The 26,152-nt window shown below is 35.7% G+C and overlaps 1 protein-coding gene across 8 annotated transcripts; it reads right to left on the reverse strand.

Annotated features, from left to right (window-relative positions):
• Positions 1-1,346: 1,346 nt before the first annotated feature.
• LOC149774624 (uncharacterized) lies at positions 1,347-25,087 on the reverse strand. 8 transcript variants are annotated; one of them, XM_089944924.1, is made up of 8 exons: positions 24,659-25,087; positions 24,015-24,136; positions 14,276-14,390; positions 3,903-3,992; positions 2,855-3,051; positions 2,212-2,355; positions 1,910-2,016; positions 1,347-1,457 (listed from the first exon to the last, which is right to left on the reverse strand). In XM_089944924.1, coding segments are annotated over exons 2-5 (225 nt in total). In that variant the 5' UTR covers positions 24,034-24,136; positions 24,659-25,087; the 3' UTR covers positions 1,347-1,457; positions 1,910-2,016; positions 2,212-2,355; positions 2,855-3,050. The 8 variants fall into 8 exon arrangements, with proteins under 8 accessions (XP_089801050.1, XP_089801049.1, XP_089801047.1 ...); XM_089944923.1 differs by having other exon boundaries at positions 3,903-4,019; positions 24,659-25,086; XM_089944921.1 differs by having other exon boundaries at positions 24,659-25,071.
• Positions 25,088-26,152: the final 1,065 nt, after the last annotated feature.

Consider the following 26,152-nt stretch of genomic DNA (forward strand, 5'->3'; position numbering starts at 1 on the left):
TCGTGATTCTGTCAAATGGCAGATACAACAGCATCAGGAAGCTCAAGTGGCATTTACAGAAGGTAAAGAGCCGCTATACTTGTTATCTTTTTAGGGATGTGCTTGGATTTTGCCCTCAAGCTGGAGCAGTCATAGGATATATAATAAATCGCCACGGTCGGAATTTATCCCCAAGCTGGGGTAATCGATGGGTAAAGTCTTATCCACAGTCGGGGTTTTATTCAAGCTTCAGGTGCAAGTTTTTGTGCATCTCCATGCCCTTGCATAAAACACAGTTACACGTTTTTTTATATAGATATTTTTCAGTTGTAGACAGGAATAATAAGTATTTGCGAGTGTTTGAAATGAATGGGTTCATTATGAATTGAGTGGCACTACATTTCAAAAGCAAAATTGGATTGAAATGCAAGAACTGTAGTACGGAATTAGTGTTGGTTCTGGATCGTAGAATGGAATTGTGTGTGTGTGATTGGATTTTTAACGTAGCTTGAATAATTTTTCAGTCATATTGCTACGATGTCTGCAGTGTGGCAGTTTATAGTGATGTATAGCACTGGGGCATCATGCTGCAAACATGTAGTATGATGTTGCACCCAGTCACATTATCCTGACACCAGGCCGATCAGTCCTAACACTAACCTCTTAATGCTGAGCGTCTAGCAAGGTAGCTGTTAATACCATTTTTGTAAGTCTTTGGTATGACTTGGCTGGGGTTTGAACCCATGACCTCCCGCTTCTGAGGCAGACGCTCTAACCACTAGGACACCGGAGTGGTCAGAATGGAATTGTAACAATTACAATGGAAGCAATTTGTATTATGCTTGTTGGGGCATTCCTCACTGATGGCTGTCAGTGACATCATCATGGGAATGTGTAACAGCCACATTTTGTAAGAACAAGGTGTCGTTGGTGAACAATACAGACACTTTTCTGCCATTTCCACTGGCATCATCTCATATGATGTTATTTAAAAAAACTTCCTACAACATACTCACAACATATAAAACCTATATGCAAATCTGATGAAAGCTGCTTGTGTTTCTGAAACACATATTCCATACTGGTGGCAAGAATGTCCAAATCTACATTACAAAAATGAAAACATTACCATCCATCTAGGAGTTGCAAATGTATGAAATCCTCTTGTTGGGTAGTTTTACTAACAGGCTTTACAGCAGGGCCTTCCATTAGATTTAAATGTGGCAGGTATAATTCATTTTTTTTTTAAAGTAGCATGGTGTAAAGTAAAAGTAGATGGGCTGATAAGGAATCCACTGAATTTACAGACTAAAGGTTCAGACATTTGTTTTTAAGAGAAAAATGAAAGAAGGAAACAATACAACAGATATTTTAATATGACTTTAATGTTTATTTTCTAGATTTAATTAAGATTATGAATCAGAATCAGTCTCCAACTCCACTGTAAAGTTTATCTATTACTTCTTCTGCTCAGGCACCTGCAAATTAAAACAAAATTGTAATGCTTAAATAAAGTCATATCATCTCAGCACTAGTTACATATGCAGAAGTCATGTTAATCAGCATTATAAAAATGTATGAAATTTTCTTCACTGCACTTGTGCTTCCCTTACTATCGTTAAGCCATGATACAAGATAACTTTGCACTTACTTGTCATTTCTGGCAAGTGGATGGTGCAATCAATTTGCACAAAGATGAATTTATTTCATCCAAATATTTCATGTGAATAAAAATTCCAAATGGAGGCACTTGTCCGATCAGACAAGATATATGCATATTGTAGTTAGCTGGACTCTAGCTCTGATAGTCCTGGGCAATAGGATAAGCTGATTTTGTTATCAGTTTAGAAATGCATCCGCTTTGCAAATACTATGCTTTAAAAGACGAAACTGAATCCAATATTGATGAAATAAGAGTCATTTGGATTACCTTGTTTTTTATCATTCTGCGTTGGTTGGGTGCATATTTGAGGGCCTCTGATACGGTCTCTTCCATTCCATTTGCCTTTGCTTTGCCATTAGTTTTCAAGCAGGCTTCTGCAAGAGTAATACAATGTTTTAAAATAAGTTTCACAACAAAGGATGCATTGCATTTTTCTAAATGCCAGCAATAATCAATGGAATATTTTTAAAACATGTACTTTGAAATGTGTCTCAAGTTACTTTATCAATTCATTTAAAAATCTCTGGCAAGTCACATGAAAAACACAATTTAAATCAAGCCATACTTACTTATCAAAACCTGACATATCACAAGCTCTTGAAATGCTTTTTTCCCTTTACGTCCCTTTGGACTCTTTTTGTTTTAAGCTTTTTCATCATCCTGCAGACACTATCCCCAATTGTAAACCTGCCAAGGGAGCTCAAGTAGCATATCTGAAAATAATAATAATAATAATATTACTATTTTTTGATTTTGATATTATTATTAGTAGTAGTATTTCATGATCGATGTGACAAAATATGCTTGTATATAGTTATTTTTTGCCATGGTTTTGCAAGCAAATTTAATTTCTCTAACTTGAAAAAAATTTGATAACATTAACTATGCAACACAATGTACTAATAGCAATTATAAACCAAATTAACCACCGTGAATCTATTAACTTCATAAATGACATTCACTCAAGGATTGAATTAAAGTAGCCACATAATATGTAATAGTGTATATGTAGTAAAATACCTGTTACATGTTCATCTCTAAACATGTTTTGGCCTACATCCGTAAGACAAAACAGCCGACCACTACATGTTCACCCCACCCCCAAAAATAATTATACAGGCACTGCAGAACTTGCATAATGCATACTGAGGTTCACAACAGCAAATAAAGGTTATAACAGTTTTTTAAACAGAAAATAAAGCCCCAATTTACTATCTTCTTGGAGAGTTTGGGATTCTCCTCCAACCTCTGGCAAAGGCCCTCTAGTTCCTCCACTGAATCACATGGCATTGCAAGAATTTCTTCTCTATATTCTGTGTCTGGGCCTTGTGTATGAACTTGGAGGGCCAGCTGCTCCAACAAATTCTCAATATTTGTGTCCAGTTTCATAAGTACATTGAACTGGAAATCTGTAACAGATTTGTGATGAAATTAGTTTTGAAAGATCAAGATCATTATTATAAACTCCTTAAAAAGATCTGTACAGTGAACATGGGTTTAACAATGAAATATATTTATGAAATGAAATACATGGTTTTTGTACAGTTTATATGAAAACTTTTCCCTATAATCCTTTATTTTTTTATTCCCTGGATATGTTGTTTCACTGCTGGTGTCTGTAAAGTCTGCATTCAATGTAGATGGTTTAGGCGTCTGACTTACACAAGACAATGGTATACATCAGAAAGAAAAATAAAAAAACCAATGCAATGATGAACAGTCGACACATCAATGAAAAACAATTCATTGTTTATTTGCACAAATAAGTCTTGAACAGTATGTTTTATGACCTATAATTTAATTAATTAACATCTCACAATGTTCTGAAATAACAGTATCTAAGCTACAAGAGCTTGTGCTTTCATGTCATAATCTTCCATTTCGCAAACAAATTTTGATGTTGAATCAATGTATATGACCTTAGCATTGAACACTAACATTCAAAATGTCTACAAGATGACAAGACTATTATCAACTGAAGTGACAACAAACCAATGAGTTTTACGTGCACTGAACATAAGCATTTTTAAATGCTACAAAATGTGTTTTTAGTGTATGGCCACAAATTACCCAACATTTTGTCAAACATAAAACAGTTCTACTACCTTAGATGAGAATTAAATTCATAAATACAGTGTATAATTGACCTACTCGTATTTAGAGAGCTGTAAATGAAATAAGAGATTATATAAAAGTCAACACCTGTAGTATTTGTTTCATTATTCTATAATGTACATTTTTTTCCATCCTCAATACTTACTACTTGCAGAGGAACTGGCAGAGAGAAATCTTTATATTCTCCACTCCAGAGTGGATGGGGATGGTGATGGTGTTGACCTTCTGGATGCAGCTAAGAGTATAAAGATTATCACTACTCCTTAATTGCAGTAAAAAAGAAACAAAGAAATCAGACTGGATTTTTTGGCATGTAAACAAAATGCATACTGGTTGCAATGACCACTGTATATAAAGCAGTGATACAATATATCACAAAATCCATTCTTTTTTAACAAAACATCTAATCTCATATATACAGCATCATGAGTAAGTAAGTATTCTTAAACACATCTTGTTAAACAGACAGAAAAATGATGAAATTTATACATACTTTTGATAAAGAATTTCCAATTGTGGCATGGTATAAAAGCAATTGATAAAAAATAAAAAGAGACCAGATAAACTAAATAGAACATACCAGCAGGATAAGAGGAAATCTTGGAGTCTGCAAAATACTCTCCATTTCAGGAGGTTTTGGATGAGATGGCTGACCAGAAAGGTTTCCACTTGAGATTTTCATCTTTAAATAATCATCCTAGAGTGCACCAAAGTCATGTGAACTTGATCCAATTCCAACATTACTGCTGCTTGAGTGCTTAGATCCAGTATTGCCTTCACTAACTGATGTTATTAATACCTCTCTCTCATCAGCATAATTTCCATCATTTTTCAAAACTCCCATTGTAAAACCTCTGCTGAAGAAACTAACACTACACCATAAGGATTTAAAGAACTACTGCCCGGTTTCTAATCTCCAATTCATATAAAAAATCTTACAAAAGGTTGTTCAATCCCAGCTTGCATCTTGTCTGAATTCAAACAGTCTTTTTAGCAATGTACAATCTGCATATCGCCCTTGCCACAGGACACAAATTGTGTCTGCAAATAGATTACACTCCAGCCCAGTTGATCTATGTTGTGGTGTTGCACAGGGGTCTGTTCTTGGACCTGTTCTCTAAACTCTATACACTCAGCTGCTCTCAAGTGTCATAGATCATCATCCAGTGTCTCACCAATTGTACACTGATGACACCCAAATATACAAATCTAGCCACCCAACTGAAGTTGATGCTGCCATCCAAGGTGTAGAGATGTGCATTTCTGATGTGAAATCATGGATGACTTGTAACAAGCTGCAGATGAATGATGATAAAACTGAGGCCATTCTGATTACAACACAAAGACTTTCTCATTCACATCCTTTACCTCACACAATAAATATCAGCAACACCAACATTAAATTCACACAATCAGTACAAAACCTATGTGTTACTCTGGACAGTACTCTCACACTGCACCAACATGTCATGAACATATGCAAGGCTGCATATCTTGAGCTGAGACGCATCAGCTCCATTCTCAGATATCTTTCAGTTGATGCCACTAAAACACTTGTGTGTTCATTACTACTTTCAAGACTGGACTATGGTAACTCAATTCTGTCTGGTTCATCTTAATATCTACTGCAGAGACTTCAAAAAGTTCAAAACATAGCTGCTTGGATCATACTTAGAGTACCACAATCAGAGTACACCTCCCCGCTGCTCTGTACCCAACACTGGCTATCCATTCGATCCAGAATCAAACACAACATAAGTTCTCTGTGCTACGTTTCACTGACAGACTCTAGTCCAACATACCTATCCGACCTCACCTATGTGTACACACAAGCAAGATACTTACACTCCTCTTCCGACAATCATATACTCATTATTCTCACTATGAAAACAAAGTCACATGGACAGCATTCTTTTGCATACCAGGGCCCAGCAACATGGAATGAATTGCCCACTGAACTTAGACACAAAGACGCAGTGATCCCATTCAAGAGTGCTCTCAAAACTACTTATTCTGACTACAAAAACAAACTTAATGACTTAATAATGTTAACTACCTTAAATATTCTCAGCATGTTTTTTATGTTTTCTAATTTCATGGTGTTTGTTTTTGTAATCATATCATTGTGTATGTTTTTATGTTGTCTAATGTTGCAAAGCGCTTAGAGCTTCTAAAGATTAGGCGCTATACAAAGTCCTCATTATTATTATTATTATATTTAGCTTGGATGAATATTTTTTAAATCAGTGGCCATAACTAAAAAATGGGATTTTGTTTTATGATCATAAAAGTATGTTGGACACCATCCACGATGTACAATGCTGTCTGACATTTCTATGCACCTAAGGTTTCCATCTCAAATATTAAAGCAAAATGCATACCGAATTTGACAGATTGACGAAAATAAAAAAAAGCAATGCTTACCATTTGAAAAGAGGCAATTGTCACTAGAATATTCTATTCAAAATGATATTAATTTTGGACACAGGGGATACCACCCCCATGTTTTCCTGACTCGTGATATGTCGGCCTATTCTGTGCACAGCTTTAAAAGATGTAATGTTTATCCATCGAGCTATAGAAATGAAATACATTTACTGTAGACTGTTTCTGTCAGCAGTTAAGTTGAGTAATTAGGTCAGGTTTATAGCTAGTTTACAAAATTCAATGTAGAATGCCAATAAATGACAAGATATATTTTTGCAAACTAAAGTGATCTTGAAAAAAGATTAGTAAAGTTTAACATTTTATAAAAAATAAGCTATTATGTGGAAAAGAAACAACAATGAAATAGGATGCAATGTGTTTACGTCTAGTTTTGGAAGGTACCGTCTCTAAGGTACCGTCATAATTGTACCGTAGTTTAATGGGTGGAAAGGCCATTGAAAGGTAAGGGCAGTGCGGAGACCATCGAGTATGTTCCAGAATAGCTGAATCTTTGTAGATACATAGATCCATTCGTAACTTCAGTCCACAAGCGAAACACTGTACTTCGTATCCCAATCCTGACTCAGGTCCGAAGTAGACAAATCCTGTTCTAGCTAAAACATACGAAGAAGGTAATCCTTCCCTATCCGTAGGCCATTTCTGAAATGTGTCCAATCGACGGGCACAATCACAATAGTCAGGTAAGAAGACTGGAAAATGGTAGGGTTTGAACTTGGAGTTCTCACTGGATTTCTCACTCGATTCTTGCTGTGGCGAAGTCATCCTTCTGGTGGGTGGCTATCCTCTTACAACCAATGTTTTATACCGACATGTCCATACGGCAAAGTAAAGTGGGTGGGAAGCCGCACTCGCTTCTGCTACACGATTTGATAGACTTTTTCCAAGGGTCGACTGACGATGTGGTGTGTGGGTAAACGTACAATCTTGTTGGGTTGATAGGTGGTCACTTTCTCTAGACTGCAAGGCTTCTTTCAATACGCCAAAGTTGACCACTCGACTGGTACGATAATTCAGAGTAAGTCCTTTCACTTTACACTTCGTGTGCACTTCTCCTTGTTTGTCCCAGTATTCGTAGCTGTAATTTTTGGGACCGCCACTGACGAAACTTAGAATCTTGTCATCGGGGTGCTTGTCTGTCCAGGCTCCTAAACGGTCTCCTTCGATGTCAGGGTGCTGTTGACTCGGGTGATCGATATAAATGCAACTGTCCATGTCAAAGTACAAGACACGTTCCCCTAACAGTTCTAAAGCTTCGTACAATTTTAAGCGAGCATGAGCTGTCATGTAAGCTGCAATGATGACATTTCCAAAGGGGTCATCTTCTACAAAGTTCAGATCTTCTTCGTAATTCACCAAGATCAAATCCTCACGAACGACGTCCACGTGTTTCATGAATTTGGCTTTGTCGTGAATCATCTGAAAGTAGCGGGAAGGTTCGGTCAAATACTCCGTCTTGGGTAAACATGGTCATTGTGCCATTTTACCCCACAAGCAATTTAACATCACTTTGGCAAACAATCGCCTGCCTTCGTTTTTCTCAATGTGATCTAAAGTAATGCCTTCTTGTGCCCAGAATTTCTCTCTGAATGTCTTTTGGTCTTCGGGAGTGTGACACCAGGACAGATAGCCACTGGCTTCTTGCTCAGTTTCAAAAAGGCATCCATGTAGTCTGCGAAAATGCCTTTCTGCGTGGGGTCACCCTTGTGGAATTATTGTGTCTTGGGAAAGTGGCAAATTTCGTACACTTCTAACAGTTGGTATCCCATGTTCAGAGCTTTGAACAATTCTACGCTGACCCATGTCCCCGTCAAGGCCCGTTCTTCCTGGGTGTGATGACAAGGTTGATCTTGGTTGCACGTTTCAGCACAAGTACGGCACAAAGGAAACATAAGTTTGCCTTGGCAATGGCGAGGTAAGACGGGATGGTATAGGTTCGTGGGAGGCAAAACTTTGCACTTGATCAAGCCTTCGTATTGTCGAATGTTTTTTAGGTCGATGTGTTCGGTGAACAATTGTGGGTGCCCTGCAGGAAAGCAACAATATTTGCACACGTAGGGATACAATGAACACACGTCCAAGTATTTGATTTCTTCTCCTTTCTCTTCGTCAGCTTGGTACAGCAAACAGGTGGCATTGGTCCTTCCTCCGTACAAACTATCACTTGGGTTCAGGGGGTCCATGAACTGGTAACTTTCCATGAGACGTTTAAACTCGGGATCGGTGTTCAAACGGTGATTGTATTTGTGTTCCCACATTTCCACCACTTGGTATCCTTCCTGTTCTAACTTTAGGCGTCGCTGACAAATGGCCTGGTACAAGTCTTCCATGGTTCGTTGTAAGAACTGATTTTTAGTGCCGCGGTCAGGGTAACAGACGGGACATCCGTGAAATAAGCAACCGTTAAACTCGTACATGATCTTGGGGTTTTCTAAGTCCCAGCCATCGACCGAATGGATTCCGATGATCTTTTCGCCCTGTCCGTTGCGGGCATGCTGAATCCATTTGTCTTCCTTGTCGCACAAGTAATGCAACCAGCATGGGGCTTTGACCGAGTATTGACGTTTGACATAGTTGGTTGTTTGAGGACTGATGACAGCCACAGTGTTTTCAAGCATGAATCGTTGTCGGTAGACTAAGGAACACGCTTTGGCAATGGTGCAAGCCTCTTTTAAATGATCAACCCCTCCGTGTTCCATGAACAGTTCTCGAAATTTTCCACAGCATCGCCGTAAAATGTCCACGTCGGAACGACGATACTTTAGCATTTCTTCCTGAAAGTCGAAAGGGTCGGAGGCGTGAGCCTGGTACCAAGCGTAGAAAGTTTCTCGTTCGGTACGCATGTTGTCAGGGTCGTAATAGTGAGCCTGAGGCAAATGGGGTAGAACGGCGTGTTGATTGGCTTCTGTATTGAAAAAGTGTGGAAAGTACCCTTTAGCCATTTCTGTCATTCCAAACATTTTAGGCATTCGACTCAAAGGCATGGCTAAGTAGCTCATCGAATCTTTAAACTGCACTTGTCCCACTTGCATGAAAATGATTTTGGCTCCGTTCAAAGTGATTTTAGGACGCTCGATGCCACGTTCCGTATAACATCTCAAAAGAAACTGTCCATCGTATCCGGAGAAATTGTGAGCCATCACCGTGGCATGGTGATGACATTCTCCATAATAATGTTTGATGTCCTCTTGGCTCCACGTCTTGTCGATGGGGTCTAAGACCCATTGTGTGAAATCGGCTAGTGTTTCGGTCCTTGAAAGATTTTTTCACGCCCTCCAGGAATCTTACTGCAGTGAGGGCAATAACTCAAGATAGGTTCTTGAATCACTTCTCGCACGCTCGATGAGCCACGCAGAAATTAGGAATGTGAATACCGGTCTCTTGCATGCATTCGAAATCGAAAAAGATGAAATTGCCTTTCTTCTTCTTGTGACCATCCTCTTTCTCTGGTTGGGATTGGTATTTTTGCATGTAGCATTGGTGTTCCAAGTCCACGATGCAGTGACAAATGTGACATTTTTTCTTTCCTGAACATACGTGTGCCTTGGTACTGTTGATACATAGACCTTGTCCACACATTGGGCACAATCTCAGGAGTTGACAAGCACATTTCTTCTGTGAACCTTGCATCTTCAGATGTTGTTGGTAACAGGCAGGGCTGACAAATGTGCGCAGACAAGCAGGACAATGCACTGGTTCTTGCCCTTCGCTCAGACAGGGTTGAGAGGCCAAACATCCTGAGCATTTCGATCCACAATGTTTGTGTTGCTCTCGATTATTATAACCATCATAAGTCACATTTCTCACAGTAATATTTGTATCCCAGGAATCCAGTGATAGTGGTAATGGTATCGAAATGGTCATCATGATGATAGAGGTGAATGTATTTTCCATCCTTAAAGTCTTTCCCTCGAAACAACAGAGACCCGCGCACTTCTTGAGGGTGCACTTTCAAGGTGTATCGTGGAGCTAGGGCATCTTGCAATTTTTGCATCTCAGGAATGCCACAGGATGTGTCTTTGGACAGGCATGCTTGTTGTAACAGAAGTTCTGCTTCATTTCGTTGTTTGGCTCGGTTCGATTTTCGAATGTTCTCCCAGGCTCTTTTCCATTCTACCATGTGTTCTTGTCGGCATAAGTTCATCCCACCACGATGGCTCGGGCTAAACACATGTGGTCTTGAAAATTATTAATTTGGACAAGACTTGTTTTGGTAATGCGAAGGTTGTTGACCAATAAGGTCTTTCTGCATTGTCCGGTCCCTTGAGGAGGAGAGACGTGGGTCATGTCCAGTGTGGCTTTTCCATCGGTGATGTCAAACTGGTCATTAGATTGTTGCACGTGTTGAATCTTGTCCATGACTTTGGAAGTGGTCAATTCTGCAGGGCTGCTAAACTCGATCCAAACAGGGGATTTCAAGCCGTCATGTTGTATGGAAAGTCTCAAGCGATCATCTTCTTTGGGTTGACATTGTCGCTTGAGTGTGGTGAGCAAAGAATCCCACATGTCGGTGATGAACCCTTCTGCTTTCTCTAACAGTACTTCAGACTTGAAATCTTTAAACTTCACTGTGTATTTGTAAGCCGTAGTTCTAAATTTTCTAGAGGGACGCTTTTCCGTCTCTCGAATGTCATAGTACTTTTCAGGCTTGACTAAGGGTGGTAAACTTTGTTTAGAGGGTTTGGATTCTGGTTCACTCATGTCCACTTCAAAATCACTGGCATGAATTTTGTGCCAAGACTTCAGCCCTGGTACGAGGCGATAGATCACGTTTCTGCCTCTTACTTTCTTCTTCTTTCTTCTCAAATGAATTGGATCATTTCATCTCGATAGCAAAAAGTCAAATGACTAAAGTTTAAACACCATGGACTAATTTATAGTCATAGCAGACCAGTGTATATAAAGGGTATGTGTCTTGTCCTTTCACTATTCATTTCACTCTCAAACTGAGCACAACGATGGAAGAGACTACCAAGATCGAACGTTTCATCAGAGCTTTGCGAGGGGTCATTAGAAAATTCTCTTCAGACCAGCCGAGGGACTACTCTCCTTCCTTTCAAGATAAAAGTCAAGATACTTGCTATATCTGTCAGAAGAAAGGGCATTGGTCTTCAGAGTGTCCAGACCGTCAAAAAAGAAAAAAAAGGGGTTAGAAGAGACAAAAGTCAAGATACCTGTTATTATTGTCAAGAAAAAGGACATTGGTCACCAGACTGCCCAAAAAAGAAACAAGAGGAGTCAGAAGAAGAGAGGGATTCTTCAGAGGAAGAGGAAGAAGAAGAGGAAGAAAACAGACAGGTGAAGAAAAAGAAACAGGAGAAGAAAAGAAGGGAAGAAAGTGAGGAGGAAGAGGAGGAAAAGACTATGACGGTGAAGAAATTAAAAAAACAGAGAGTGAACAATGAGACAGAATAAGTCTATGAACTTTTTAAAGTGCTCTGTTGTGAATTGTGAATTGTAAATATTTATAAAAGAATAAATTAATTATAAAAGGTAAGTGTCTTTGGGTTTTGATTTTAAAATAAGAACCTACACTCACGCACACTCATACACAGACAGGTACTATTGGGTAAAATGTTTTTTTTTAGTTATTGGCAATTGAAAGTCCATCTCTTTTCGAGAGACGTGGATGGCCCTGAAAAGGGCCTTTTTTGGTGTAAGGGGTGAGTTTAAACAATCAACTTTAACTGTCTTAAGCCTTTGCCATGGCCAAGGCCTACTTCTGGACTGCGTACTGTTGATGATGATTTCGTTGAAATCACTAAGGGTGGTGCAGTAGGCGTAGTCACAGGGTTGGAGTGTTTAGCTTGGGAAGGTCGTATTCTCTTTGGCCGTAATAAAGAAGTCTGATACATTTGTTTCAGACTTCTTAACTCCACTAAAATGTCTAACAGTACCGTGACCGTTTGATTTTGACACCCTTGTTTCTTTGCTGCTGCTTCTTCTTCTTCTTGTTTTTTTCTTACCTCTTCTTCTTGCTGCTGTTGCTGTAGGAGAAAAGCTTGTTCCGCTTCCTTTTGCTGTTGTATAAATTTCTCCAATTCTTCTTTCTGTCTCTGTCTAAAATTTTTCATGTGCGGTAATGAAGGAGAAGGTGACGAAGGTTCAGGAACAAATTCTTGCAAGGTAAAAAAATCCACAAAATCCCAATTCACCTCTTCTGAAAGTAAGTCTGGGTTCCCTTGGGTAGTCTCCACCATCAGTGCACCCAAACTGATCGTTTTCTGAGTTTCCGTCATGTTGAAAAACTGTCGCTTAGATTGACTGCGCACAGGCGCTAGCGAATCTAAATAGACTATGTGACGTCACAGACTGCTCTCTTCGGATTGGACGTGGGCTGACTGAATTTTGTAACGCGTGTTTGGATTGGTCAACAAACTCAATCCGTTTCAATCCTTCCTCCCCCTATAAATAAGTACAGTTCACTGCATTCCTTCACCTGTTACTCAGCACCCCAACATGTGGACCGACGTACAATCTTCAACGCTTGTGTCTTCGATGATGTTCCGGACGGACATATCAATGTATGTCCGATCCAACTGGACAGTTATCCACAGGACAGACACCAGCCTGTGGATGCGAAGAATCTTATATGGAGCATCAAGGATGCCTCAAAAGAGTCTTAATCTATGGTCCTGCAGTCAGGCGCAGCCTAAGGTCAAGAAGAAGATGTCACAGATGCCCTTTATGTTAAGGGTATATTAACATAAAACCAAAGGCCCTTTTCAGGGCCATTCCTATCTCTCGAAAAGATCTTGACTTTCAATTGCCTACCCCTTTTTTTATTTTTTTGTTTAAAAAAATAATAAAAAAATAGAGACCCCTCCCTGTTTCAATTTTCGCCTGTTCCATTTTCATAGACCCATCAGGTCGGGACCTTATTAAAATAGGGTCCCGACCCTGTTCCATTTCCCTTAGTCCCAAGACAGTCCCACGATTTATTCCCCATGTTCAATTTCCCTTGTCCTTAGAGTGAATAGTTTTTTTTCTTTCTCCCATGTTAAATTCCCCTTGTCCCTAGAATGGATATTTTTTTTCTCCCATGTTAAATTACATAGTCCCCAGAGTGGATGTACCCTTTTTAACATGGAAGTTCCCTAGTCCCTAGACCGTCCCTATTCACTACTACCATTGTCATTACCAGCCTGAAACCCAATTTAATGCCATTTGTATAAATTCATTTCAAATAAATATTATGATATAGTTGAAGTGTAAAGTCAAGCAAGTATTCTGTTTGCAGATTTTACATTTTAGATATTATAGTAAAGTCATATTTTCTCTTGTTTAGTAAACTTTATTGCAACTGGTTCCAAAATAGTAAATCTTATTTAATGTTCATTCACCAGAATAGGTATTAATACAATCCCGAATTAACTGTATGGTACTAAAATATACCCTGATCTTGTGTGAGATTGTAATATACAGAACTATACCTCAAGACAACAATAATATATTGAATTTATATTGTATCAAGACTGTCATGGTTATGAACTCCAACTTTATTCAGGTTTTTTCATAATAAATGATCATCTTGTGCTATGGTTGAAAAGAAATCAAAGTTCAGTTTAACTCCATTCTCTCCACATTTGTCAGTTGTTAAGAGTCATACTCATCCTCAGTGTTATAGTAAAATGTAATCTTATTTGGATCAATCTTGGTGGTGTAATATATGAATGGAGAAAGAATATTATCATCCAGATTAAAATATGTTTTATTCAGACACTACTAAAATTTTTAGTTGGATATGGCTTACGGAGCCTGATGTGTACGAACAAAGCAATGTGTACCATGACCTTTTTCATTTAACATTTTAAACTCCTGCAGAAGAAAGAGATTTTTTAGATCCATTAAACTGTATTAACAAAAACATTTCTTCAGTATGATTTTCATTTACTTAGTATTGACAAAACTCATATTTTAAAGTTGTTGTTTTTTTGTGTTTGGTTTGGCCTTTTATGGTAAACCAACACAAGTAAGTTATTTAGTGCCAAGGCACTTTAAGTATAGTGCCTTGCCCAAGGACACACCATGGTAGCTAACCCAGGTTGGTCTGATGGTAGAATTTGAACCTACCTTATTTCACAGGTCCAGAAAGCTAACCACTGAGCCACTACAGCTCCCCATCTTATAGTGGAATGCTGGTATACTTTATGATCAAGAAGGATGGGTTGGGGTATGCATGTTGCATCTGAAAAAAGTGATGGAATTTTTGTTTACATAATATTTTAGTCATACAATATGAATCATTTTCTATAGATTTAAGATGTATCAGATCAAGTTAAGAAAAATCATATATTCTGTTTCCTGGGAATGTGCTAAAATTCACTGTTATTGATTTTTTGGTAGTAAGCTTACTTGGTATTTTTTTCTTTTTAACTTGAATACCTAATTTGTTAACATCCTATTCTAAATCTTCATAGTTCTGTCTATTAAGTGACAACTGTTGATACATGTAGGGAAGTTTTTGTTTAGGTGGCGCTCACCAGATAATATGTACTTTTGAGAGAGTGACGTATGTAAGGTGAAGTAGTTCGCATTTAAAACATGCACAGTGGAGAGAATGTTTGCATACCTCAATGCTACATTAATGTAATGTGGATGATATTTCTTTTGGATATTGTACTTTTGGAAATTTTACATGATTTAAGCACACTGCTAACTAAAATGACTGCTCCCTTGTGTTAAAAAATCAGTCTGAATTAGTCTAAAGTACACTATACATAGCAGCTATTAAAATAGGGAAAATGAATTTTGCCAGACTAGACAATACCAGCTTCTGAAAGTGCAATGAATGAATTACCAAATATATAAAATATAAAAAAAGTTATCGGCTCTTTTTTATACAAATGACCTCTGAAGTTCAGGAAGAGAAAATGACCAAGTAGAGCTAGCACTTTTTTGAAAGGTGCACATTTGAAGTAAGGCCAAGCTGTATACTCTATAACCCATAGTACACCCATCAATCATACACCAGAATAAAGGGAATTAAAGGTTCTTTGCATTATACCTAAGATATACAAGGTCTTTTTTAAATAGCCAGTATAACCAGTGAGGAAAGCCGGGGACATTCTTTTTCTTTAAATTCCTAACCCTATGCAAAATGCGAAACTGTATAGCGCCACCTTAAAGAAAATAAAAAAATGTTTGCAATTATTTTTTTTTATTTTCATATAATTATGCATGATGTTCTGAATAAAATGGTACATTCATATTGCATTTAAGCATGAAAATAAGCTAATTATGATCATTTTTCTCTTGCTTACATAATTTGCCATGAGGTATGTTTGTGTGAGTAGTGACCTTAATTATGGGGAAATTAGAAGACTTAGAATATAGGAATAGAGTCAACTTAAATTTAAAACTGTTGCAATAAGTGACAGAAATATATGTTGAAAATGTTTCTTTTCATTTATTTGCAATGAAATAAAAAAATAAATGAAGAGAAAGTGAATTCGCTTCTTCCATATTAAACAATAGGCAAATATTTTACATTTTGACCTTTGACCTTTATGAAGCTGATGAGTTACCTCCCTTTTCTAATTGTAAAATTCATTGTTGATATCTCAGAAATAATTCTGGCTAGTGTCATGTTCCTGTCATTCAGCATAACATTGCTTGCTATGTTTACAAAATGTAATGTGCATTCTTAAAATAGCTCACTTTTATCATGGGGAGGGGGAGGCTGGACTTGTTAGAGACTCTGACACTCATAAATACTGTTCTGTGGGGAAAAAAGCAGGAGAATTATTCATAAGGATTGTTTTGATGCTTGCGACTTAAATGTTTCAGCCATATAAACATAATTAAATCATAAAAAAAAATACCTACATCTTCTTTATAGAAAATAAAAAAATGTTTGCAATTATTTTTTTTTATTTTCATATAATTATGCATGATGTTCTGAATAAAATGGTACATTCATATTGCATTTAAGCATGAAAATAAGCTAATTATGATTATTTTTCTCTTGCTTACGTAATTTGCCATGAGGTATGTTTGTGTGAGTAGTGACCTTAATTATGGGGAAATTAGAAGACTTAGAATATAGGAATAGAGTCAACTTAAATTTAAAACTGTTGTAATAAGTGACAGAAATATATGTTGAAAATGTTTCTTTTCATTTATTTGCAATGAAATAAAAAAATAAATGAAGAGAAAGTGAATTCGCTTCTTCCATATTAAACAATAGGCAAATATTTTACATTTTGACCTTTGACCTTTATGAAGCTGATGAGTTACCTCCCTTTTCTAATTGTAAAATTCATTGTTGATATCTCAGAAATAATTCTGGCTAGTTTCATGTTCCTGTCATTCAGCATAACATTGGTTGCTATGTTTACAAAATGTAATGTGCATTCTTAAAATAGCTCACTTTTATCATCGGGGGGGGGGAGGCTGGACTTGTTAGAGACACTGACACTCATAAATACTGTTCTGTGGGGAAAAAAGCAGGAGAATTATTCATAAGGATTGTTTTGATGCTTGCGACTTAAATGTTTCAGCCATATAAACATAATTAAATCATAAAAAATAATACCTACATCTTCTTTATAGAAAATAAAAAAATGTTTGCAATTATTTTTTTTATTTTCATATAATTATGCATGATGTTCTGAATAAAATGGTACATTCATATTGCATTTAAGCATGAAAATAAGCTAATTATGATCATTTTTCTCTTGCTTACATAATTTGCCATGAGGTATGTTTGTGTGAGTAGTGACCTTAATTATGGGGAAATTAGAAGACTTAGAATATAGGAATAGAGTCAACTTAAATTTAAAACTGTTGCAATAAGTGACAGAAATATATGTTGAAAATGTTTCTTTTCATTTATTTGCAATGAAATAAAAAAATAAATGAAGAGAAAGTGAATTCGCTTCTTCCATATTAAACAATAGGCAAATATTTTACATTTTGACCTTTGACCTTTATGAAGCTGATGAGTTACCTCCCTTTTCTAATTGTAAAATTCATTGTTGATATCTCAGAAATAATTCTGGCTAGTTTCATGTTCCTGTCATTCAGCATAACATTGGTTGCTATGTTTACAAAATGTAATGTGCATTCTTAAAATAGCTCACTTTTATCATGGGGGGGGAGGCTGGACTTGTTAGAGACACTGACACTCATAAATACTGTTCTGTGGGGAAAAAAGCAGGAGAATTATTCATAAGGATTGTTTTGATGCTTGCGACTTAAATGTTTCAGCCATATAAACATAATTAAATCATAAAAAATAATACCTACATCTTCTTTATAGAAAATAAAAAAATGTTTGCAATTATTTTTTTTTTATTTTCATATAATTATGCATGATGTTCTGAATAAAATGGTACATTCATATTGCATTTAAGCATGAAAATAAGCTAATTATGATCATTTTTCTCTTGCTTACGTAATTTGCCATGAGGTATGTTTGTGTGAGTAGTGACCTTAATTATGGGGAAATTAGAAGACTTAGAATATAGGAATAGAGTCAACTTAAATTTAAAACTGTTGCAATAAGTGACAGAAATATATGTTGAAAATGTTTCTTTTCATTTATTTGCAATGAAATAAAAAAATAAATGAAGAGAAAGTGAATTCGCTTCTTCCATATTAAACAATAGGCAAATATTTTACATTTTGACCTTTGACCTTTATGAAACTGATGAGTTACCTCCCTTTTCTAATTGTAAAATTCATTGTTGATATCTCAGAAATAATTCTGGCTAGTTTCATGTTCCTGTCATTCAGCATAACATTGGTTGCTATGTTTACAAAATGTAATGTGCATTCTTAAAATAGCTCACTTTTATCATGGGGAGGGGGAGGCTGGACTTGTTAGAGACTCTGACACTCATAAATACTGTTCTGTGGGGAAAAAAGCAGGAGAATTATTCATAAGGATTGTTTTGATGCTTGCGACTTAAATGTTTCAGCCATATAAACATAATTAAATCATAAAAAATAATACCTACATCTTCTTTATGGTGGCGCTCACCAGATAATATGTACTTTTGAGAGAGTGACGTATGTAAGGTGAAGTAGTTCGCATTTAAAACATGCACAGTGGAGAGAATGTTTGCATACCTCTATGCTACATTAATGTAATGTGGATGATATTTCTTTTGGATACTGTACTTTTGGAAATTTTACATGATTTAAGCACACTGCTAACTAAAATGACTGTTCCCTTGTGTTAAAAAATCAGTCTGAATTAGTCTAAAGTACACTATACATAGCAGCTATTAAAATAGGGAAAATGAATTTTGCCAGACTAGACAATACCAGCTTCTGAAAGTGCAACGAATGAATTACCAAATATATAAAATGTAAAAAAAGTTATCGGCTCTTTTTTATACAAATGACCTCTGAAGTTCAGGAAGTGAAAATGACCAAGTAGAGCTAGCACTTTTCTGAAAGGTGCACATCTGAAGTCAGGCCAAGCTGTATACTCTATAACCCATAGTACACCCATCAATCATACACCAGAATAAAGGGAATTAAAGGTTCTTTGCATTATACCTAAGATATACAAGGTCTTTTTTAAATAGCCAGTATAACCAGTGAGGAAAGCCGGGGACATTCTTTTTCTTTAAATTCCTAACCCTATGCAAAATGCGAAACTGTATAACGCCACCTTAAAGAAAATAAAAAAAATGTTTGCAATTATTTTTTTTTATTTTCATATAATTATGCATGATGTTCTGAATAAAATGGTACATTCATATTGCATTTAAGCATGAAAATAAGCTAATTATGATCAGTTTTCTCTTGCTTACATAATTTGCCATGAGGTATGTTTGTGTGAGTAGTGACCTTAATTATGGGGAAATTAGAAGACTTAGAATATAGGAAGAGAGTCAACTTAAATTTAAAACTGTTGTAATAAGTGACAGAAATATATGTTGAAAATGTTTCTTTTCATTTATTTGCAATGAAATAAAAAAATAAATGAAGAGAAAGTGAATTCGCTTCTTCCATATTAAACAATAGGCAAATATTTTACATTTTGACCTTTGACCTTTATGAAGCTGATGAGTTACCTCCCTTTTCTAATTGTAAAATTCATTGTTGATATCTCAGAAATAATTCTGGCTAGTTTCATGTTCCTGTCATTCAGCATAACATTGGTTGCTATGTTTACAAAATGTAATGTGCATTCTTAAAATAGCTCACTTTTATCATGGGGGCGGGGAGGCTGGACTTGTTAGAGACTCTGACACTCATAAATACTGTTCTGTGGGGAAAAAAGCTGGAGAATTATTCATAAGGATTGTTTTGATGCTTGCGACTTAAATGTTTCAGCCATATAAACATAATTAAATCATAAAAAATAATACCTACATCTTCTTTATAGAAAATAAAAAAATGTTTGCAATTATTTTTTTTTATTTTCATATAATTATGCATGATGTTCTGAATAAAATGGTACATTCATATTGCATTTAAGCATGAAAATAAGCTAATTATGATCATTTTTCTCTTGCTTACATAATTTGCCATGAGGTATGTTTGTGTGAGTAGTGACCTTAATTATGGGGAAATTAGAAGACTTAGAATATAGGAATAGAGTCAACTTAAATTTAAAACTGTTGCAATAAGTGACAGAAATATATGTTGAAAATGTTTCTTTTCATTTATTTGCAATGAAATAAAAAAATAAATGAAGAGAAAGTGAATTCGCTTCTTCCATATTAAACAATAGGCAAATATTTTACATTTTGACCTTTGACCTTTATGAAGCTGATGAGTTACCTCCCTTTTCTAATTGTAAAATTCATTGTTGATATCTCAGAAATAATTCTGGCTAGTTTCATGTTCCTGTCATTCAGCATAACATTGGTTGCTATGTTTACAAAATGTAATGTGCATTCTTAAAATAGCTCACTTTTATCATGGGGGGGGGGAGGCTGGACTTGTTAGAGACTCTGACACTCATAAATACTGTTCTGTGGGGAAAAAAGCAGGAGAATTATTCATAAGGATTGTTTTGATGCTTGCGACTTAAATGTTTCAGCCATATAAACATAATTAAATCATAAAAAATAATACCTACATCTTCTTTATGGTGGCGCTCACCAGATAATATGTACTTTTGAGAGAGTGACGTATGTAAGGTGAAGTAGTTCGCATTTAAAACATGCACAGTGGAGAGAATGTTTGCATACCTCTATGCTACATTAATGTAATGTGGATGATATTTCTTTTGGATATTGTACTTTTGGAAATTTTACATGATTTAAGCACACTGCTAACTAAAATGACTGCTCCCTTGTGTTAAAAAATCAGTCTGAATTAGTCTAAAGTACACTATACATAGCAGCTATTAAAATAGGGAAAATGAATTTTGCCAGACTAGACAATACCAGCTTCTGAAAGTGCAATGAATGAATTACCAAATATATAAAATATAAAAAAAGTTATCGGCTCTTTTTTATACAAATGACCTCTGAAGTTCAGGAAGTGAAAATGACCAAGTAGAGCTAGCACTTTTTTGAAAGGTGCACATTTGAAGTAAGGCCAAGCTGTATACTCTATAACCCATAGTACACCCATCAATCATACACCAAAATAAAGGGAATTAAAGGTTCTTTGCATTATACCTAAGATATACAAGGTCTTTTTTAAATAGCCAGTATAACCAGTGAGGAAAGCCAAGGACATTCTTTTTCTTTAAATTCCTAACCCTATGCAAAATGCGAAACTGTATAGCGCCACCTTATATCTTTTGATTTTTGTGATTCTGGAAGTTGCAGTATTTGTTGTTGTATTATTAACCATTTCAGTAATTTAATGAATGCAGAGTATACTGCTCTATAAATGAAATTTAAGGGAAAATAATGTAAAAGTATGTTTCACTGCAAATATAAATTGTTTAAAATAATATATCATTTATCATATGACTATTCAATTGTGGTAACTAGTATTCCATCCAATATCTATATATTAAAATATGTCTTTTCATACAACTGGTGATCATTTAGATACAAGTCCAATTGAACATAATCAAATTATCAATGCAGGTGTTTTTATTAGTAGTAGTATTGCAAGTATAAGTGTTAGTATTAAGATTTCATATACAGGTATGATAAGTGTATCATAATGTTTAAATGATGCTCCTTGTTACAACATAAAATATGTTCATTGAAACAAATGGTTCACTGGTAAATTGGCAGCAAAGGTCTTCACTGAATTATGTTGCATAAACTATTTTACAATAAAACATATATGATGCATCTCAATTATGATGAATGTGAGGAGGAGGATTAATAATAATGCAATTTAAGTTATCTTCATAACATAAGTTCTAGCAGATGTGTAATTTTTATGTGGTTCATCATCAGTTTGAAACTGGTCTATGATTTCTGGATCTGGACATATCTGGTCCCCTGCTGTTGTGCTGCTATGGTCTTTACAGTTCATTAGGATATCAGTTACACTTGGTTTACATTTAGAACCCCATGGGATGGAATGCCCAGTTTGAAACTGAGAGAATGGTTAATTATCCATAATATAACTCCTGCAGTTATTATTAGGTTTGATATCAAGGTCTTTCTTTAAAAGCTTTTCAACTCAGGTTCTGTTCTACCATACAGATAAATAAAGTCAAATTCAACGCTTTCAGATTTGTCCAGTTTGTTTCATGTGTTGCGGCAGACAGACTGTATATTGCCACTGTACCATATAAATATCAGTGCTTAGTCTGCTCTCAGTTGCTGTGGTTTGATTAGTTACAAGTGTCATCACATGTGACTAATTATTGACCAATGTAATGAAACTTGTATAATTAGAAGGCTGTATTTAAAAACTCTAAAGATCTTAAATGTGTGCTAGAGGGTAGGGTTAGCAGTTATACTCCCAGTTATGTTTGTGATGAGCAAAAGCAGCTGCACAAATTTGAGCTTTTAGTTTGGTTCTGGTAGGGTCAAAGGATGCAGGTACATTTTACATTCATTTTTTACTAGAAATAGCTATTTTCAATATTTTTCTGTGACAAGGCAACTAAAAGAATCAGTATGTGCCTTATGCATGAATAAAGTTCACTAGTACCATAACAAATTAACATACTTTTCATCACCCCTCTACCATCAAGATTTTTTTATATTTACCTCTGTAGCAGACACAAATAAAAGTCGGCAGCTCATTTGCAGACTAAGTTACGCATATGATCTCCAATGCTCATCTAACTGTGACAGGCAGTCACCAACAAGCCAACCTATTTCCATGCCTAACTCAAAGTAAATCTGAACCACATTATAGATTTAGCTTATGTGTAAATTTATAAATGCTAGGCTTGTGATAATTAGGTTCATGCCTTCTACCTTAAAAATTAGAGGGATGTCAAAATACGAAACTATCCAGTGAGACCTATGATGTTAATTTTAATCCCTATGGGATTTGTGACATAAAAAACCCAAATGCTTTATGTATTAAAAGGTAACTAATGGGGGTAGGATCTGCAGTGAATCAATGGTTAGTATGCTAGACTCCTGATAAAAATGTTTGTGTTAAAATCCTGTTATCAAGTCAACCAGGTTACCTACTGCAATGTACCCTTGACTTACTCCAATTCCCTCAGTACTCAGTAAACAACTAGTGTTGCTGTACATAACAAAACCAGTCCATATTGATTTTACATATTTTACTAAATCCTGACAAAAATAATTCTCTAAATAAAGAATGATTAATATGTGATGGTCTCGCATGTAATCAAACTCTTCCAAGCTTTTAATGATATGAACCGATTTATCAATGTTTATCAAATTTGCATGAAAAACTATTTCTTATTTGTCATCAAATATGTTCAATGTTTTGATCATATAAGCATTTCTGCTACATTAGATCAAAATAATCTTTTTGTCAGAAATAGAGCCCTTATAGTATTTGCAAGGTCAACCAATCAGATGCAGAATTTGAGTTTAATATGAATGAATATTTTTTTTTACAAAATTGCTCTTTTGCTATATCTTGATGAGATAAATCTATTCACCAAGTCTGATAAAATTAATGAGAAATAGTTTTAAGAGCAGTAGCAAGAATGGCTAGTGAGATGTAGAACCACCACATTATATGCATAGATTTTGCTTATAGCCTCAGACATACAAGCAAATAATTAAACAAGTCAGATCTAAATTGGATCATAAACACTGTTGTGCAAATCATAAGAAACTCTGCCAATCAGATGCAAGGTCACTTCACTACCATACCTTTATCACACTCATAATAAGCATCATTGTGAAACTTGACTATATAAGCCCAATGGCCAAGCATGATCAAACTTGAATCAGCAGTAGTGGTTATAACCTCATGTATTTGTATGCATCTTCACTTCTTCAATCTAGATCTCATTTATATAAGCATGTATTCTAAGTTTAGTAAAAGCTGCACTACATGTATAAATATTGCATGCGGTGGTAACATACTCAGACGAAAGATCACCTTATTATTATTAATGGTTAACACTCATCAAACTTCAAGGACAACTTAATGATTTTAGCCTATATTGTGGAAGTATGGCTTTTAGGCTGGTTAAAAAACTCAACTAATCTTATACATGATCACATGTATATACTTGGATTTTGCTCATTATTAGATTTATCCAAGATGTTGATTTAAGCCCAAAACCAAGTTTTATATAAACAAATTGATCAGAACTATGGACTCCAAAGTAGCTAATTTCTTACTGTTGAAAGACAGAAGGGGATGTGAAATAAATAACACACTCAGGACCATTACATAAACCCACTTAGCCTTTTGACCAGTTGAGATAAAATATCAACAATAATGTTAAATAAGATTGATAAATTATGTTTTCTCACATTACCTCTAGCCCTTTTCAACATGGATGGTATTTTTCTTCCACATATGTCAGCTCTTAATTAGTGGCCCTTTCCCATCATGAATGTTGTATGAGAAACTCTCAGAATTAGGCTTTTTAATTTATATCTGTAGAAGAAAAAAAACTATTGGTCTGCATATATCAATGTCACCATTTCTGTATTAGATTAAAATACCATATGTGTGTGTGTGTGTGTGTGTGTGTGTGTGTGTGTGTGTTAATTTTAGAATTTAAGCAAACTTGTCTCCATGTGTTTATTTTAAAACTGATGATGATAACACATAACAGGTTCAATGGATAAAATGTTATTTCTTACTTCTTACAACTGCTCATTATATCTGAATTTACATTCAATGTTTGTTTTAATTAACATATTTGGGATAATGGGCAAATTATTTATTTTGTAGTTTATCATTATATCATTTACCAGTCTTTTATCATTCAAATATGTAAAATATAGTACCATTATACTGACTTCATATTCTATATGATATCTCAGCAATACATATTAAGCAGATAAGTGCAAATAAAAATGTTCAGAATGTAAAATTTACTCCAAGCTCAAAGAAGATCAGCAAAAGATAATATCCAACAAACTACCAAACAAAAAGCGAAGTTAACGCAGTTACCTTTATTATGATGTCTCCAACACCAACGGCACTGTACAGCTACGTCTTCTGAGTTTTACCGTCATCTTGTCTTTCAAACCAGAATTAATTTCTTGAGCTCTTACAAAATGAAGAAACTTTTAAATACTATAATTTAAGCAGCTTCTTTACATGCCATCAGATAAATTATGGCACAGTGTTATGTCTGTCAGCAAAACGCAACTTCACATTTGGACGGCGCGCTGTGTGGGCATCGCCGACACAGCAACTGACATGAATTCTCTATTAGCAGACAATGATTCGGAATAAATCCTTCGCAAATCTAACATTCTCGATTTTTCATAGTTCCACTTTTCATTGTTGCATCTGTTTGATTGTACAATTGCTAATGATGTTCAATGAATCAACTTCAATTCATCTGCTGTCTGAAATCCCGGTTCAGTTGGTATTTTCTTCCGCGCATGATGCCGTGTAAATAAAAGATACGGTCGACATTCAAAGTGGTTTAGGTTAATTTATTATTTTTCTTTATTAAGGTCATTTGCAGAAAGTGTTTCGCTAGGGTGAGAAAAAAAAATATAACAAAAAGAAAACTTTCTTTTCCAACGCTAATACTGTATATATTTCAATTTGTGATTGATGCTATAAATAAAAAAAAATGATAATAAAGCATTTTAGCCCGTGGATTCGGCACGGCACTCGTTTTTGTGGGTTTTTTAAAATGTTGTTAGTGTTGTTTTGGGGTTGTTTTTGTGTGTGTACCACACTAAAAAACATACCAGGTATTAGGCCTAACGTAGGAAAAGAAATTATCCTCTATTTATTACTATTCTTACTGTCAAATGACGCAAAAGTGATCAAATTGCTATTAAGATTTTGTTTTGTATAACACTTACCGCTCGTTTTCCTCGAGATAAAGCAGCCACTTCAAAATGATTATAAAATCTGTGACAGATGAAAAACGTGGTTTAAATAATTCGTAATCGCCTGCCTTAAAATACTGTAGGAATTTGCTAATGTATTTCATGGCCCTCGTTTGAATAGATACCAACGATCATGTATATCGACCAAAATTTGTATATTCCTGCCCACAATCATGTATTTTGTATTAAACGGTATATTACACGAGCGCTCTGTGGCAAACTCGCGGGGGGGGGGGGGGGGTATTTATTATACCCAGAGGCGTAGCTATGATATTTTGCGCCCGGGAACGAACTATAAAATTGGCGCCCCAGCCCCCTCCCCGTTTAATCACATTTTTGAATATTACCCTTGTTTACTTATTATAATGTAACGTTGTAAGCCTCATTTTGGCGCCCCTGTACCTTGGCGCCCGGGGACATATGTACTCCCCTTCCCCCCCCCCCCCCCCCCCCCCCCCCAGCTACGCCTCTGATTATACCTGCTGTATCAGTTGAGAAATATATTGAACAGATCAGGCCCCAATACTCTCGCTCTGAAAAACATTAAAATAATTATATGCAGAATATCGGTAGGTCTCCCTCTTGCCGAAAA

The sequence above is a fragment of the Sinohyriopsis cumingii genome, unplaced genomic scaffold, assembly GCF_028554795.1.
Source record: "Sinohyriopsis cumingii isolate HCF-2022 unplaced genomic scaffold, ASM2855479v2 utg000160l, whole genome shotgun sequence".
In the NCBI taxonomy this organism is placed as follows: domain Eukaryota; kingdom Metazoa; phylum Mollusca; class Bivalvia; order Unionida; family Unionidae; genus Sinohyriopsis; species Sinohyriopsis cumingii.

Bases quoted from the DNA above. Each gene is read 5' to 3' on its own strand.
- LOC149774624 (XM_089944919.1), bottom strand. From the start codon at position 9,342: ATGGCTCACAATTTCTCCGGATACGATGGACAGTTTCTTTTGAGATGT.